General features: G+C 40.1%; 1 protein-coding gene across 1 annotated transcript; it reads right to left on the bottom strand.

The window, feature by feature from the left end:
• Positions 1-165: 165 nt before the first annotated feature.
• LOC126382371 (rab proteins geranylgeranyltransferase component A 1) lies at positions 166-18,612 on the bottom strand. Its single transcript, XM_050032203.1, has 10 exons — positions 18,450-18,612; positions 14,526-14,724; positions 13,857-13,980; positions 13,100-13,343; positions 12,099-12,321; positions 7,597-7,756; positions 6,654-6,843; positions 5,700-5,809; positions 5,253-5,375; positions 166-2,730 (listed from the first exon to the last, which is right to left on the bottom strand). The coding sequence occupies exons 1-10, from the start codon at positions 18,496-18,498 to the stop codon at positions 2,587-2,589; spliced, it is 1,566 nt and encodes a 521-aa protein (XP_049888160.1). The 5' UTR covers positions 18,499-18,612; the 3' UTR covers positions 166-2,586.
• Between the last annotated feature and the right edge of the window lie 211 nt (positions 18,613-18,823).

Below are 18,823 nucleotides of genomic sequence, written 5' to 3'. Positions count from 1 at the left end.
ACATTGAATCTACCCTTACAAATAGAGTATAGGATTATCTTATTGCACTAACAGACTTATATACCACTATGGTTGTGAGGTTTCTTTGTAGGAATTATATTACACAATATTGAATTACCTTTTTTAATTTTTTCTTTATGATAGGTGACGAAAAAAACACATTAGTAATAATCATATTTTAATGGAATTATAAATGCACAAGCTGCACAGGCATGATTATGCTTCTTATCTGACAATAAATATCATTAAAAGTGCTAAATAATTTAAATCATAAAAACATAAAAGTGCTACAACTATATTTTAGGACTGGTGCGTCCAAAATATTGCACTTAACATTTTAAAACTGCATCCTAGCTATAACTATCGAATTGCACATTTCAAATTCTAATTACTTTGGTTATATAAATAAAAAATATTCAATACTGATACACTGCTGCATGTGATGAAAGAAACCATTAGAGAGCACGACTACACAATGATAATGTATAAAACAATACTTAAATTATAATGATCTCGATTCACTACTTTAAAAACATGACAGTTCTCCAACATTCAGCGGATACTGAAAATGGATATGAGTATCGATATACAATTTATTGTGGTGCTATGTGTTGTTCTTGCCGTCATCAAGACAACCTAGCCGCATCCTTACCCTGAATCACCGCGCATGAGAGCAGGGTTTGGCTTGTTAAGTTCAATGGCGGATAACCGTTATCAGGTATTATCCGCGAGTGAACTTGACAGGCCACACGTTCGATAAGTACGTTCCTATCCTAGCACAACCGGCGTCTGCGCATTGCTCCAAACGCACCAGTCGGAATGCATGAAGTCAAGCGTCCGAGGGTGTGTTCGACAGAACACTGCAATACTTTCGTTACACTAATTTCGTAGCTTCGATATTATTGATTAATAAAAATAAAGTGTTGAGAGTTGAACCGAGCACACCCCAAAGCGTATAAATCTTATTGAGATTACACCTTAGCTACATTTCACATACACCGCGCTTGAGCGGCTAGATTTTAAAATTACACAGCTTGAAATGTACGTAAACAACTCATGTTGCAAGTCAGCATCATATAAAAATTGACGTCAATTGTTCACTAACCTATAATTTCGATTTATGTAACTATATAAGTGCAGGGAGTTGTGTAAAACCACGGAAATTGTATTATAACATTTTTTAAGAACATCTATGGCCCTGTGCATGTTGAGAACCGCATAGGCGGATGAGACGTTCGCCAAAAAAATATGTTTAAAACATGTAAACGACGACTCAAAGCATACCTGTCACCATAAAGATATTTTTGAGTCTGAAATATCAGTACAATACCACTACACAGTGGAATTTGCCTCATATCCGTTACACCGTATCATGTTCTCACTGTGAAAGGAATTAAGTAACTCGATATCTCTACCCGATCCTTGATGAATGGAAGCCAAACAGTTATCATTAACACGTATGGTGCGATGCCACCAAAGTGATATGTGCATTTTACGGCATTTGCATTCCTGTAGTGTTCCAAACATATATCCTATTATTGTTACATACAATACGTGTAATACAACATACGCTGAGACGAATTCAAAGCAATGAGAAACTTGTTTATCGTTAGTCATATTTTAAATATTTAATGTACCCAGCCGGGTCTGCATGACAACCGCGCCGCGCGCAACGCGAATTATATTGAGCGCTTCGACCAATAAACGATACGAATGCTATCTATCGTCAAACGGCTATTGGTCGAAGGCCTCGATATAATTCGCGCTGCGGTCGGCGCGGTTGCCGTGCAGAGCCTACTGGTGTATATAGGTAATTTCACAGGTACCTATCTACAAATCAATCCCTATTTTTCTTATTGATAGCCTCGTAGTGGTAAACAAAAAGTAAGAACAGTCGTTTAAAATTCTTCCAATGTTAGAAAATATTTGAAGAAATTGATATTTTCCACTAATTTTGTTTTTATAGTTAATCTCTTATGAACACAATGTACGTGATTATGACAAAACAGTCATGTCATAGCCCTATGTTTCTCTGTCAAAGGGCTCATATAAGGATCGTTACAATCTGCTTCATTCATATACTTAATTTGGTTTAATCAGTATGTGAATGACGGTTTTATAATCAGAAATTATGAACCTGAATTGCCTTTGGGCTGCTGCCACTTTTTTTTTGTGTGTGTGCAATCTGAAAAAAATAACGTCTCTTATAAACACATACCAAAAAAACTGTTCGTTTCATAACAATATGCAAACCGTTCGTTCATGTACTTTACTGGCAACTCCCATCTATAAATTCTGTGAGGTTTAATACGACAAATAAACGATCCATCCTACGTACAGCCAATGTAACAACAGCAACCATAAGTAACAACTCTGCCTAACAGTACAGTACTTATCATATTAAAGTAAAAATCTGTTTTCGTTTTCTTAATATCGTAGTTATAAACTTTGACTTTACAAGTATGGTGTTCTTTACTTATTGAATCGAATTAAAAATAAAACTATAAGCCGGTGTATCTAACTAAGAGTGCGTAACTTTAGCATACAGTTGGCGTCATTTCAAGCTGTGCGGCGGCCGCGGCCGGGCTACTCCTTGGCGTCGTGGTCGTCGGCGTCCCCCTGGAACTCGGGCCCGTGTGTGACGTCATCCTCGAACACGATCTCCTCTGGGTCGGGCGCGCGCGGCAGGAACTCCTCGCCCGGACAGATCTTCTTGAAGATTTGCTCGGCCTGCCGGGTGATAGTAATGTTAAGTATAACTTTATATACCGGGTGTTAGCGACATCCTTGATACGGGCAGCAGCGGTAGTACTGGTTAGAGGCCGAGGAAATGGATTCTGGTAGGGCTTTAGCTAGAACATCACCGATTGAGAAATGGGTCGGTGGTGGAACGGAAGGCAATTGGGGCAACCACCGTTCTACACGCCCTATCTATGGAGTAATGGCAATTACTCCACCGACAAGAGCGCAGCTCTTAAATAAAGAGAGAGAGAGTGACATCGTAACGAATACTGAGGGGATAATTCACACCATGATTCTGAGTTAATATCGTGTGGAATTTTCCGTCGCAAAATTCATGATATTTTTTTTTTTTTTTTAATTATTTTCAATTCTGAATCACTCCCTCAGTATTCGTTACGATGTCGCTTACACCCCGTAACATATGCTGTGGGGGGTGATCCAGACCATAATTCTGAGTAGATATCAAGTGGAATTTCCTATTGGAAAATTCATGAATAGTGTATTTTTTTCTCCGGTTGATTGAGAGGAAGCCTGTGCCCAGCAGTGGGACGTATATAGGCAGTTTATGTTATGTGTGTATTTTTCAATCATTTTCAGTTCAATACTTTTGCAACGGAAAATTCCACTTGATAACTAATCAGAATAATGGTCTGAATCATCCTCCGTATTTAATAGTTTATTGAAAATAGAATTAAAATAAACACATTCGGTAATAAATGTCTCATTTCCGACATGGCACAATTTATTTGTAAATTATTTGTCTTCCGTTACGCCTAATAGAGGGATACTGTGAGTGTGTGAGGGTGTATGCATGTAGTGTGTTCCAAAATCACAGTCATACAAATACAAACTGCGCAAAAACGGGGATTTATCAGTTTATTTAACTAAACAGCAAAGGTCGCTCGTCTATTATTATAAAAACAATTTTGTGTAAATAAATGTAACGGAAAGTAAATACAGATAAGGTGTATGGACCGAAAAGCCCACAATAACTGTGTGGCTGCACATCGCCACACCCCAAACTCTCATTCCCGACTTCTTCTATCGTGTGGGTTGTGAGGTGGAGTACCAACCTCATCAACACTGATGTCAGGGTTACTATTGAGCCGCCAAACGCCCCTGACATGGCTCATGTAACGACTACTTACTTACATCAGTAAGTGGTAACCGGGACCAACGGCTTAACGTGCCTTCCGACACGGATCATTTTACTTTCGGACAATCTAGTGATCAGCCAGTAATGTTCTAACCAAAACTAGGGATCACAAAGTGATTTTTGTGATATGTCCCCATCGGGAATCGAACCCGGGACCTCCGGATCGTGAGTCCAACGCTCAACCACTGGACCACGGAGGTCGTTTTTTTCCCGCCTAAGTGTAAGCGAGACAGTCCGCGCTCCCCCTCACTCCTTAGCGTCTTACGGCCAATTTGACTAAAGTAAGAACCAGTGGTCTGGAGGTCCGGGTTCGATTCCCGATGGGAACATTGTCGAAATCACTTTGTGAGACTGTCCTTTGTTTGGTAAGGACTTTTCAGGCTTGAATCACCTGATTGTCCGAAAAAGTAAGATGATTCCGTGCTTCGGAAGGCACGTTAAGCCATTGGTCCCGGCTATTAGCCGTAAAAACACCTCCACAAACCAGCAGTGGAGCAGCGTCGTGCAGTATGCTCCATACCCCCTCCGGTTGATTGAGGGGAGGCCTGTGCCCAGCAGTGGGACGTATATAGGCAGTTTATGTTATGTAAGAGCCAGTGGAGGTGAAGTAAATAAATATAGCACACCCGATAGGAATTGGTGCGTTGTGAAGAGTTACCGTTCTATACGTAGTATTATTCTTTATTCTATAACGTCGTGTTGTGACGCCTCGTGATTGTCAACTGTTTGTCGTCTACACAACCACACGATAGAAGAAGATGGAACGAATTAAAGAGAAGGCGAACGTCGTGCCTTATAGGAAGTGAAAGAATTGGGAATAGACAAGAATGGAGAATGCGACAAGAGCGTGGCTCTTAAGTTGTGATGGTGATGGTGATCTAAATATATAAAAGGAGAAACTGACTGACTGACATATTAACGCACAGCCTAAACGGCTAAACGTAGGCACTTGAAATTTGGAAAGGACGTAGCTTAGGTACCGTAGAGGTGCACTAAGAAAGGAATTCTCGAAATTCCCACGGGAACGGGAGTTAGCGTGAAAAAGCATTTGTATGAAAAAAACATTCTCATCTCTGAATTCCAGACGAAAGCTTATAGGTACTTTAGGGTTAGCCTCCTCTGATCGTATTTTCCTAAATTTATATTAAACCAAATTATCATAAACTAATAATCTAAAAATTAATTCATAATTTAACTGAGCTACTTATACTATAACCTCATTTAAAAATATTAATTTTAAGCATTTTTTAACCTTTCTCCCACACACAAAGATCTCTCTTTTATAACACGCCACGCGGACCAAGTCGCGGGCAAAAGCTAGTAGTTGTATAAGTCTGTATGTGTGGTGGCTCACCTGGTGGACGGCGCGGTCGAAGTCCAGCCCCGCGTCGGGCCCCGAGCACACGTGCACGCTGGGCTCGCTGCTGGCCACCGCCGCGCTCGTGTCCGCCACGTTGTACATCAGCGACCACAGGCACTGCCGGCAAATACATGGTAACATCAAATGAGGAGCAGGCGCGGACTGACCATAGAGCAGCACGGGTAAGTGCTCGATGGGCCGAACAGTCAAGACTATTAAGGCCTGTTCTCTCTAGCGATTTGTCCGGCGATTTACTCATCGCCGCGTGCCCGCGGTAACCACGTGCCGTTGTCACCGTCACGGGCTTTGTTCCTTCATAAAATGTAAAAAATAATCGCAGCGAAATTCGTGGCGATGCCGCCGCGATCTCGCCGTGAAATCGCTGAAAAATCGCCGGACAAATCGATGTCCGGTTGAAGACCGTATAGACGGTTCTCTTACCTTAGGTTTCCCGGAGTCGGGCTGGTCACCCATGTCGAATATCTTCTCCGCGTACGGCAACAGGTCGGTTTCCGCGTCCTTGTCTTTGTTAGCTATGAAGTACACCACGACTGCAACAAACGGGACAATGGTGAAACAACAAACTTAATTTGACAGGATTAAAACTAGCTGCATGTAATTGGAATTTGCGATCTCGAATCGGGATTGAATTCAAATTCAAAAATATCTTTATTCAGTAGGTAACATAGATACCTACACTTTGAATCGTCAATTTTACATAACGAACGTCTCATCCGCCTAAAACTACTGCAGCTTCTCACAACCTGTATTTCCTAATTGTGACGTTCATTAGCCTAGCCTAGATGTGTCAGTCGCTATTAGGTCGATCTATTCTTTTCTATCTAACAATACATAAGCGCCAGTCTGTGTCAAGTTCAACATATTAATCGCGCTAAAACGGTAAACGATGATTCACGCAAACAAACAAAAAATGTTAGCTTTAAATTATTTTATGAATACAAGGTGTTAGTGACGTCATAGAAAAACGTGATAAAATGTCGCACGTATTATTAAATTTTTTTTTAATTAAAATTCATTAAAAGTTACAAAGAAAAAAAGAAAAGTTTTTGTCACCTTTAGATCAGGAGGGCGAAAATGGCCACATCGAAGCAATTCATGAATTGATGTCTGATCTAGACTTATTTTTATTTTTTTTCTCACAGGCAGTATTTTTTTATAAATAAATAAAATTAATTAATTATTTTTAATTATTTCTTTTATTTATATAAAAAAAATACTTACAAAAAAAAATACGCACTTACTTTTATATGCGCAAATGTCAAATTGCAATATTGCTTTTTTTTTTCATAATTTATCTTTGACCTAGGAAACGACCCAATTGGGATACAGTCGCGAGTTTATGTTGTGTGTTGCTTATGTGTGTATGTTACTTACATAATCCCTTAGGACAGGAGCCCGTAGCGGGCCCGACTTCGAGGGCCGTGACGGAGTGGTCGTTGTCACCCAGCGGCGGGAACCGCAGTAGTGTGAGCGGCTCCTTATCGCTCGGCATGATACTGCCGTTCGTGATGAACACAGCCTTAGATATGTCGCGGCTTTCTACTGGCTCCGGGGATATCAGCTCCTAGAAGGGAAACAAATATTTACTTAATTGTTTATGGTATACAGGTCAGAATTTTGGCACCGATAACGTCACAGCGTAATAATGGACCTGGGGCCTGTTTAATAAAACTTACAATTGTAAATTACAACGACAATTTGATGTTCATTGCGTAGCTAATATGAAACTGCAAAATATTCGTGATCACACACTCCTCAATGTACATCAAATTGACATTGTAATTTACAATTTTAAGTTTTATTAAACAGGCCCCTGCTGTGTGTGATGGTGACAACTATCTTAACCTCGTCAATATACATACTGATGTAAGTACGTAGTCGTCACAAGAGCCATGTCAGGGGCCTTTGGCGGCTCAATGATAACCCTGACACCAGGGTTGCTGAGGTTGGTAATCCACCTCATAACCCACACGATAGAAGAAGAATATAAACAGGCTGGGAAGGAGGCTGGTACACTCACCTTGGGGCACTCGTTGATGCCGATGCCAAAGTGACCGCAGTTGAGCATCTTTCTCTTGCTGTATTGTGAACAGCGTCTTGTCCTCGTCATTATGAACGGGCTGGCAAGGACGCTGAATGTACACTCACCTTGGGGCACTCGTTGATGCCGATGACGAGGTCGCAGTTCCATGTCAGGGGCCTTTGGCGGCTCAATGACAACCCTGACACCAGGGTTGCTGAGATTGGTAATCCATCTTATTACCCACACGATAGAAGAATATAAACGGGCTGGAAAAGACGCTAAATATACACTCACCTTGGGGCACTCGTTGATGCCGATGACGAGGTGGTCGCAGTTGAGCGTCTTGCTCTTGCTGTCGATGGTGACGACTGTCTTGCCCTCGTCCACCGTCTTCGTCGCCACCTTGTCTATCGGCCGGTTCAGGCAGTACACGCCGCCGAACACCGCGCACAATCTGGTCACAATAGAAAATAGATAATGAAAACCCAGTGTAAATCTAAAGAAAATAGGAAGGATATATAATATTTTTTTTATTATTTGTAAGTTGTCGAGACCTTCAAGTAGTGGCAAAAAGGTGTAGAGCTCATTTAGTTTAGTTCATACATACATACATAAACTCACGCCTATTTCCCACCCAGCCTATTTGCCTAGTCTCTAGACTATAGTCTCTGCTTACCCCGACTGACTACAGTTACCCGTCTGACTATAGTTTCTATAGATGAAATTCTATAGAATTCCATGTGCTTCGATCCTGATACACTAGTTTAGTTTACATACATACATACATAAACTCACGCCCGTAATCCCTAATGGGGTGGGCAGAGCCACAAGTAATCAAAGACAACTTGCAGCCACTGTTGATACTAGTTTAGTTTATCTACGACAAATAATAATTTCGATCACTACACTTACGCCATCTATGGATTATTGTTTCATAGCACTAATTCGTGCTTAGGGAAACTCACAAAGAGACAATTAAATCGAAAAAATATCTGACCCGGATCCAAGCCGGTGACCCGGTTGAGGTGGTGTAGTGGTTAACTTAACCCTTTCACGGGCAGAGACCATGGGACATTCAAATTCAAAAATATCTTTATTCAGTTGGTAACATAGTTACACTTTGAATCGTCAATTTATACATAACAAACGTCTCATCCGCCTAAAACTACTGCAGCTTCTCACAACCTGTATAGCCGGGGAAAAGAAGCTGCAAGAAAAACCTCGGCACAGGGCCCTAGACGTTCTTTAAAAAAATAAAAATATACATAAAATATTGGTATACAATTGAGTAATTTAGCTGCCTAATATCAGTTCTCAGACAGTTAATCCCATGCATTCATAGCTTCTAAATAATCACTAACTTTATAATAACTTTTTTTGTAAAGTTTTTGTGTAACTACTGTCTTAAAATTGATGATTCATAATTTCATTGAGAGACATTGATGGTTCATAATTATAATAGATAGTATGACCCCTTGGAATCGGAATGTTATTAGAAGTTCTGTCCTTGAAAGTGTTAACACACTCGTCCCGACTTGACAAGAGCTGCGGGTTGTTTTCGATTTAATTTTCTCTTTGTGAATATTATAGTAATAAGAGAAAATGCAGTTTACTTCAAAATCGTGCGGTTGGCATTAGAAAGCCGCGTCGTTTTCGACTGTACCTAGGTAGATGCACATTTAGGTCATTACACCTCGCGAGCTCTTTGCTTTGGCGTGCTATTTCGCAATTCATTCACTAGTAGTAGCCTAACAGGGTATACAACACTTTTTGTATTGGGAAAAAAAAACTAGGGTGTGAGGTAAACCTAGCTCAGCCGCTGGTGGGGAGCGGCGAGTTGCCGTTCTATACGTAGTGTTATTCCTTATTCTATAATACAAGTTTATCTTCAGTGGGCAAGTCCGATTCGCACTTGACCAGCTTTTTTTGGAAGAGAGTCATTGGTGCTAATTCCTGTAAATACCATCTAATTTTATTTTAAGTTATACTCCTCATTTTCTTATCCGCTGAAAAAGAACGTGAAGAAAGGGACGGGTAATCGACAGGCATAAAATTTATATAATTACAATCATGTCAATTTCAGGCAGAAATCTGAAACAACGCTCTAATAATTTTACATCTGCCCATAACCCGACAGCATTAAGTTGACAGAACACCAGCGAGATACCTATTTGATTCGCCCGGGTTATTCATTAATTCACTCATTCATTTTAAAAGTTACAGCCGTCAAGCATCCGTCCCTTTCCTTTTCGGCGGATAAGAAAATGACAGGTATAACTTAAAATAAAATAAGACGGTATCTACAGGAATTAACACCATTGGTCACATACATTCATAAACTCACGGCCGTAATCCCTAATGGGATGGGCAGAGCCACAAGTAATCAAAGACAACTTGCAGACACCCCTAATACGAAGTCCCAAGATGTATTAACCTTATGATGATAAGGGATCAACCTATCCATAACAATCGTTCATCATGTTCGGAATGACCTCTGTCGGATTTTACGAAATTCCCTGGAAGAGAAGCATCTGTTTGTGTACTGTAGTATAACCAAACGCAACGTATAGGAAAACCTTTTTTATATCTTCATTATTCAATGACAACTGTCAACATGGCCGTCTGTACCATTGTTCTATGATTTTTATTCTCTTCCAGAACAGCATAGAAGAAATATTGGTCACAATAATTTGCTGGATAGAGGCTTAAATTGGGTAGTTTCCTAGGTCAAAGGTGAATTATGAAATTCTGATATCTAAATAAAGACAGATCTAAAGGTGACAAAAAACGTTTTCATTTTTCTATTTACTTATTTATGAATTCAATAAAAATGGAATAATAAGTACGACATTTTGTCATGTTATTCTAGTGCTTTAGGTTGCTTTTTCACACAAAGTCCATAGTAAAATTCGTGTTTTGACGTTTAGAAAAAAAAAAACAAAAAAAAAATTACGGTAGTCCGTATTCTATGAGCCGGTATCTAATAGACAAGTCGTTTATAGACTGCACTACAAGTTGCCATTGAATTTCAGTAATATATCAGATTGGACAAGTTGGGTTGTTGTAAGAGCAATTTTTTTTATCACACGAAATAAAAATGGTGTGCGGTTTTTTGTAGTGCGACGTGACGTGTTCATGGGTCCATTGACCTGTGTCGTAGACTGGCATGTTGCTGGGGGGTTAAAAAGGCCACATCGAAACAATTCATCTAAAAAAGCAATATTGCATTTTGTCATTTGCGCATATAAGTTATAAGAACTGCTGAAACGACTCAACCACATACAGAGAACTGGGATACGTTAAGTTCTCACTTACTACACTCGCCACTCCTTGGTATTGAGATGTTCAATACACTCCTTGCGTCGGCACCAGAGTGTGATCTGGGGGTAAAAAGCCACATCGAAGCAATTCATTTAAAAAAGCAATATTGCAATTTGACATTTGCGCATATAAAAGTAAGTGCGCAATGCAATCAAATGTCAAATAGCAATATTGCTTTTTTAGATGAATTGCTTCGATGTGGCCGTTTTAACCCCCGTGGTCACAGCCATTATTAGACCCATATTTGTTTCGCAAATCATGCAATGAAGACCTAGATGAGTTTTCGGGACCTTTTTTCATATCAGGGATCGAAACAAAAGTGAATCATTCTAACTAACCGAAACCACACTCCGCATATTCCATACAAAAATCTTGGTTATATCATGGTGTAAGAAGATCAGGTATGCTCAAAAGTGACAGCTAGCATTTCAAGGTTAGCCCAGCTGACGTCATCCCACCCTACGTTGCCATTTCGTAAAAAATAAATGGTAAATCTAGCTCGGCACCGTTACGAATTGGTGCGGGGCGGAATGTCCGGTCTATACGTAATTCTTTATTCTATGCCGAAACCAAACTATGAGGAGCTCGGTGGCGCAGCGGTAAACGCGCTCGGTCTGCGATTGTTGAAGTTAAGCAACTTTAAAGGCCGGTCATAGGATGGGTGACCACAAAAAAAAAGTTTTCATCTCGAGGTCCTCCGAGCTTCGGAAGGCACGTTAAGCCGTTGGTCCCGGCTGCATTAGCAGTCGTTAATAACCATCAATCCGCACTGGGCCCGCGTGGTGGTTTAAGGCCCGATCTCCCTATCCATCCATAGGAAAGGCCCGTGCCCCAGCAGTGGGGACGTTAATGGGCTGATGATGATGATGCCGAAACCACGCCTAAAGCATTCGACATAACTGATAATCATATTATTATTGATTTTAAAACCTTCCTGCCTTGAATGTGGGTAATCGCCATTCCCCTCTTCTCTCCGCGAAATCCTTCACCTTTGATACGACATGACCTGCACCTGCTCTTTTATTTGTTTCAGAAATGGTAATAGCGATTACTCCACCGACAAGAGCGCCGCTCTTTAATAATGAGAGAGAATGGGGCTAGGTATAAGTATTTAACAGCGTTATTTTTTGACATGACTTATTGTACATTTGCCGCAGATTAACTACTTGGCCGGACAAATGGGGAGCGCTGAAGGCTCTCACCCGGTACAACGTTTAAGACAACAGGCCTGAGGCCAGAACCTCGGCTCAGAGCGTCGTCAGAGAGGAAATATATTTGAAAGAATTAATCGACCCTAGTGGGTCGTCGACCACGCCGGCGGGGTCGGTATCGGTGTCCTGAAGTGTTTGGTGTCGCGAGCTGATTGGCTGCCTCTATGGCTAGAGGTATTTAACAGCCAAGCAAAACTGCATCATAAATTAATTCGACTAAATCAAATACTTATAATAAGACGATTAATATAAAAGCTTTTATACCTGCAGAAGCACTGAGGCAGCTCCCCGCTGCCGTACATGGGCCAGAGGAAGGGTGTGCCTCCGTAGCGGCCGAGGCTCATGAGGAACTTCTTGCACTCGCGCACGCCGTCTAAACAGAGCATGGAGTTGTTGCCGCCCGCGATCGCGTACAACACGTAGTGGATTAGATTCGGAGTCAAGCCCTTGTTCGTGAGGTACTCCTTGAACGTTTTGGTGTTCCAGTCTGTGAAGGTAAAGGAGACTTAAGAAATAGCAGAAGACGTAATGTGTGTAGAAACATAATGTGTTGTCTATACCGAGTATGACTTTCAATCATTCGTCAATCATGCATGCCTTGCGATTCAAACAAAATCGACCTTATTACTAAACTGTGATTGTCGTTTATAGGATCATTATACTGTTTGTCAGATGTGTGAGAAAGATGATCGGAAGGCACGTTAAGCCGTTGGTCTCGGCTACTACTTACTGACGTAAGTTAGTAGTCGTTATATGAGCCATGTCAGGGGCCTTTGGCGGCTCAATAGTAACCCTGACACCAGGGTTGATGGGGTTGGTAATCCACCTCACAACCCACACGAGAGAAGAAGTGGTCTCTGTATGCATTTACGATAGCTACCTACATGATGAGTAACATTAGCAGTTTTTATGCAGTGTCTTTATTATCGGTAAGTGTTAGACAGCTCTTTTTTGTTGTCGACCTTGTTCGATACGTGCTAGCACAAGGTTGCAGGAAATACCTAAACTAGGTGACTAAGCGTCGCTTTACTTCGCGAATGTTCCCGTTTCTTTAGCGTAGGTGTTTTATGTTACATTTCACACTTTAAGCACAAAGTTAACTTGCATTTGGTATGAAGGTACTAAAATAATTATTTACATCTAAGCCAGCTTCTTCTTTCCTTCTTTTTCTCTGAGTTGTTGGGGTTGGTCATCCACCTCACAACCCAGTGTCAGGGTTATTTATTATTATACTCCAAAGGCAAAATAGCCATAGTCACACTCACCCTTAAACTCATTATTCATTTCCTCCTCATTGTAGGCGACAATAGAAGTGAGCATTTTCATCAACATGCGCTTCTCGACGATGCTGACCGCCTCAGTGGAGAAAACGTCAGCTCGTGAACAGGGCACCGGCATGAGGCGGTCTTCCAGCCACGTCAGTACTCGGGTCACGCAGCGGAACTCGGCGTAACGGGCGATATTTGACGAGATCAGCAGCTCTACTAGAGGCCCTCGGGAGTAGAGTAGCTAGAAAAGAAGATTGTGAAAGTAACGCCAAATAAATTGGAAAAAATCGAGGGAAGACGGCGTAACGGAAAGTGTTTGACGACATCAGCAGCTCTACTAGAGGCCCTCGAGAGTAGAGTAGCTAGAAGAGAAGATTGTAAAAATAACGCCAAATAAATTGGAAAAAATCGAGGGAAGTCGGCGTAACTGGCGATGTTTGACGAGATCAGCAGCACTACTAGAGGCCCTCGGGAGTAGAGTAGCTAGAAAATCATGAAAGTAACGCGAAATAAATTGAAGTTATATGAAATTGTAGGTATATGAGATGGTGTCCCAATAACGTCAGCGCGCGCGTAACGCAACGGAACACTGTGCAATGTTTGACGAGATCAGCATATAATTAAACTAGCACATTGGCAATCTATAAAAACATCCCCGGCGAATCCTTTCACCAGAACAGCAAGTCAAAGTTCCAATGAATATAATAACTTTGTCACGTTACAAGACATATTTTTCTCATCAAATACAACTTACCTTAGGTGTCATGTCAATATTGAATTTCCTATACTCGGCGGCAAAGCTCGCTTGGCTCCATACTTTCTTGGAGGGGTCGGGTTTGGCATCCTCTCCTTCATTCGGTTCTTCTTGGGGCGCATCTCTGGACAAATTGATTTTGATCAAAATTTAGATTTATTGATAAAATTTGAGTGAATAGGGATTTTATTACGACATCCTTAGTAAAGTAAGTAGGAAATCCGTAGGTTCTGTTACATTTTCACGCCTTTCAACCATCTGGACTGATTTACATAAAAATTGATACACAGAAATCGAAACCCAGGGATGGATATGAAGTACTGTCCAGGGACAAACTAAGAGCACTTTCCATTGACTTTGTGTAACTAATGACAACCCAAGTCTCAAGTACAGCTAGTAAATTAAGATAAAGAGAGAACAAAGAGAAATGAGTAAGAAAGAAATATAAATCCTGTATATATTCCTGTACATACATCCACTGAAACAGAGCTGTCCTTAAAAAAGTTTATGGTCTATTCTGAACCATTACTTGTGTTGTATCATAATTAATTGTATAAAAATTCATCATTGATGAGTAAGTGAGAGAGTTGGTATGTCAGGCATGAAATAGTCTGGAAAAAATGGGGTTGGAACCCCAATGGGATGCAGGGCAGGTGTAAATACACTCACTTCTCAATATACCACTTCTCGGCTAAGTTGTACACTTGGAGCTGACGTTTGGGGTCGGAGTTGACTTCTTTGATGAACTTCTGTAGGCCGTCGAAGTTGTATGAGGCCCACAGCCCGCCGTAGTGGTCGCTTGAGTCCAGGTGGAGCACATTCTTGCCTATCCTACTGCATGCTGCAGCCACGATAGACTCCACCATACCTTGATATTATTATTTATTTATTATTCTTGCACAGGCAGCACTCGTACCACACATAATGTAAACAGCCCATATACATCGCACTGCTGGGCACAAGTCACTCCTCAATCAACCGGAAGGGTTATGGAGCATACTCCACCACAGGTTTTAACATGGTATTATTATGTATAAATGTGCAGAGCAAACTATACTGTGTTACTTCACAGCAGGTTCATTTCATTGTAAATTCATATAAAGTTGTGAATAAATAATGATCTATTATAAAATCTTTGAAAATATTCTTTTGATTGAGTGGGGGGGGGCTTGATTGAGGGGAGGCCTGTACCCAGCAGTGGGACGTATATAGGCTGTTTATGTATGTTTATAAACTTGATATTCCTTAACATTGTGTTACCATCATCAAAGTTGTAACATGATGAATTAAATGCTTGAGTGTTTTCTAGGTTTTGTAATAAATAAATATGTTTTAGTTTTTATATTCAAATTCAAAAATATCTTTATTCAGTAGGTAACATAGTTACACTTTGAATCGTCAATTTTTACATAACGAACGTCTCATCCGCCTAAAACTACTGCAGCTTCTCACAACCTGTATAGCCGGGGAAAAGAAGCTGCAAGAAAAACCTCGGCACAGGGCCCTAGACGTTCTTTAAAAAAAATAAAAATAAACATAAAATATTGATATACAATTGAGTAATTTAGCTGCCTAATGGCCCCGATTCCTGCCGACATCTCTTAATTTTACTTTAAGTTATACCTGTCATTTTCTTATCCGCCGAAAAGGAAAGGGACGGATGATTGACAGCTCTTAATTTTAGGAAGAATGAGTAAATAAATGAATAACCCGGGCGAATTTTTAGACGGTTGTTTTAGATTTGTGCTTAAAATTGACGTGTGTTCCATAAATTTTATGCTTGTCGATTACCCGTCCCTTTCCTTTTCGGCGGATAAGAAAATGACAGATATAACCTAAAATAAAATTAGATGGTATTTACAGGAATTAGCACCAATATCTGTTCTCAGACAGTTAATCCCATGCATTCATATCTTCTAAATAATCACTAACTTTATAATAACCTTTTTTGTAAAGTTTTTGTTTAACTACTGTCTTAAAGCAGTTGAAAGGCAAATTCTGAATGTCAATGGGAATCTTATTGCAAAAACGTATACATTGCCCCTTAAAAGATTTAGTAATCTTATGTAATCGACTGACTTGTAAAGCAAGTTTATTTTTATTCCGGGTATTAACAATGTGCCGATCGCTATTTTTTGCAAATAATCCTATATGTTTTTTTACATATATTAAATTTTCAAAGATATATTGTGATGCCAAAGTTAAAATATTAATTTCTTTAAATTTATTTCTAAATGACATCTTGGGTCCCAATTTGTAAATCGCCCGAATGGCCCGCTTTTGCAGAACAAAAATGCTGTTCACATCTGCAGCATGACCCCACAGCAAGATGCCGTACGACATTAGACTGTGGAAGTAGGCAAAATAAACTAATCGCGCGGTTTCTACATTGGTTATTAAACGAATTTTTTTGACCGCGAATGCTGCTGAGCTGAGCCTTTTGGACAACTTATCAATATGAGGACTCCATTGCAACTTAGCGTCCAAAGTAATTCCCAAAAATACAGCAGTATCCGTGAGGTCCAATTCCTTTTTTTTTACAATAATAGAATCGAGCGGCCTACTAACATTCGATAACGTAAAATAAACATATTTTGTTTTATTTTCATTAAGTAGCAGGTTGTTAACAGCCTCCGTGGTCTAGTGGTTAGAGCGTTAGACTCAAGATCTGGAGGTCCGGGTTCGATTCCCGATGGGGACGAAATCACTTTGTGAGACTGTCCTTTGTTTGGTAAGGGCTTTTCAGGCTTGAATCACCTGATTGTCCGAAAAAGTAAGATGATTCCGTGCTTCGGAAGGCACGTTAAGCCGTTGGTCCCGGCCATTAGCCGTAAAAACACCTCCACCAACCCGCAGTGGAGCAGCGTGGTGGAGTATGCTCCATACCCCCTCCGGTTGATTGAGGGGAGGCCTGTGCCCAGCAGTGGGACGTATATAGGTAGTTTATGTTATGTTATGTTTACAGTAAACCAATCCACTACCTCTGAAATGGCGTTGTTTACATCGTCAAAGGAATCTTGTCGTCTCTTTACTTTAAAAAGTAAGGAGGTATCATCTGCAAACAGCACCACCTCATGTTTTACAAGACTAGGTAGGTCGTTTATGTAAACTAGGAATAGAAATGGACCTAGAATTGAGCCCTGCGGGACGCCTATAGTGACGTTAGATCCACACGATCTGGAGCCATGCACATCAACCCTCTGAACGCGGCCACTAAGGTACGACTCCAAAAGAGCGATGGCATTATCTGTTACTCCATAGTGACGAAGTTTCGCGATCAATATATCATGACAAACGCAATCGAAGGCTTTGGAAAGGTCACAAAAGACACCAATAGCATCTTTGGACTCCTCCCAAGCCTGAAAAACATGATTTATTAACTCAACACCAGCATCGGTTGTAGAGCGACCCTTTGAGAAACCAAATTCTTTATTAGACATTAAATTGTTTAAATTGAAATGTTGAAGTAATTGCAGTAATAACATTTTTTCAAATATTTTACTAAGCGTGGGTAGTATAGATATTGGTCTAAAATTAGTAGGGTCAGAAGTACTACCAGCTTTAAACAATGGAATGACTTTACTGTGCTTCATTAAATCTGGAAACACACCATTGTCTACACATTTATTAAATATACATGATAGATAGGGAGCTATGCAATCAATCACGGAGTTAATGACTTTAACAGAGAGACCATGAAGATCTGCAGTCTTTTTCATTTCTAAAGATTTAAAAGCTCTTAAGACGTCCCTAGGACTCACGTGTGTAAATGTTAGTTTATCTACTTTGGACGTATCTATGTGCTCCTTTACAAGTGATTGAGCGAGTGCAGGAGATGACTTCAAGTCCTTGGTAGTCGAAAATGGAATGTCAGTAAAGAATTTTTCAAAAGCTTCAGCAACTTGCTTATCATTTGTGAGTAGTTTACCGTCAATTTGTTATATATGTATTATGTATACAGCGAAATGGAACTGCAATTGAAAAATGTTAAGAGGTATTTACTTAAAATATATCTATGTTCTTCAACTATTCTAATAGGATTGTAAGTATGACATCAAATGCAAATACTTATATTTAATATTTAAGCATTCCATATCCAAAAGTAAGTAAATTTTAATTATTTATTTAAATAACTTGCCAAATTCCTTCAACAAAAAGAAACTATCTACTCTATGGTATGATAATGATCCTCCAAAGCCTGCACTAGAGTTCAATGACTCCTAGCTTACTCATTGTTGCAAAAAAAAAGAATAAAGCACCTACTTTCAAAGAGTTTAGAACTAGATCTTTCGTAATAGTGAAAATAAAACAATATAACAAGGTTACGTAGACAATGACCGCAATGTTGGTCCGCAAATATTTAATTAATGAGTAAGCGACGGAATGTGGGGCGGCAATTTGCAATTTTTTCGGGCGTATTCGCTGTCAAATTATTTTACTGAAACTTTTTTTGTACTAAATCTTCAAAACAAGTACAAGAGGACTCATAATCTAACGTAGCAGTGATGACCAGACTATGAAGAAAAAAATAGATCGATAAGTAGGCTGCTGCCATCACGCCCGGTGTCTTTTCATTACGAACATATGGCTTACCTGTCCCAACCACGATGACCTGGAAATCGGTCGGTAAATCGTCGTCCATTCTGCTCACTTATCTCACCGAAATCAAAAAATACGAAATAAAATTATAAAACACGCTTTTCTGCAGCAATGGATTTTACTTTCTCGGAATTCTATCACTATCACTTTTTTGACGTTTCTTTTGACCAGTGTTGCCAACTTTATTTTCACCAGCCCACCAAATGCGGCCGTGCAAACCACCAGAAACCACTAAAACTGAGCGGTCTCTCAAACCACCAGAATTTCACTAGAAAAAATACATACATACATACATAAACTCACGCCTATTTCCCACCGGGGTAAGCAGAGACTATAGAATCACTAGACAACCCAAAGCCGAATCAGTG

This window comes from Pectinophora gossypiella, chromosome 4 (assembly GCF_024362695.1).
Source record: "Pectinophora gossypiella chromosome 4, ilPecGoss1.1, whole genome shotgun sequence".
NCBI lineage: Eukaryota > Metazoa > Arthropoda > Insecta > Lepidoptera > Gelechiidae > Pectinophora > Pectinophora gossypiella.
Note: the sequence above shows the minus strand (reverse complement) of the source record. Positions and strands in the feature narration are given on the sequence as shown.

What these genes read in the sequence shown, in the direction of transcription:
- LOC126382371 (XM_050032203.1), bottom strand. Translation starts at nt 18,498, where the DNA reads ATGGACGACGATTTACCGACCGATTTCCAGGTCATCGTGGTTGGGACA. An exon ending in CCGACTCCGGGAAACCTAAG is followed by an intron (nt 5,376 to 5,699) that starts GTAAGAGAACCG and finishes ATTTGCCGGCAG; the next exon opens with TGCCTGTGGTCGCTGATGTA. An exon ending in TCGACCGCGCCGTCCACCAG is followed by an intron (nt 2,731 to 5,252) that starts GTGAGCCACCAC and finishes ATCACCCGGCAG; the next exon opens with GCCGAGCAAATCTTCAAGAA.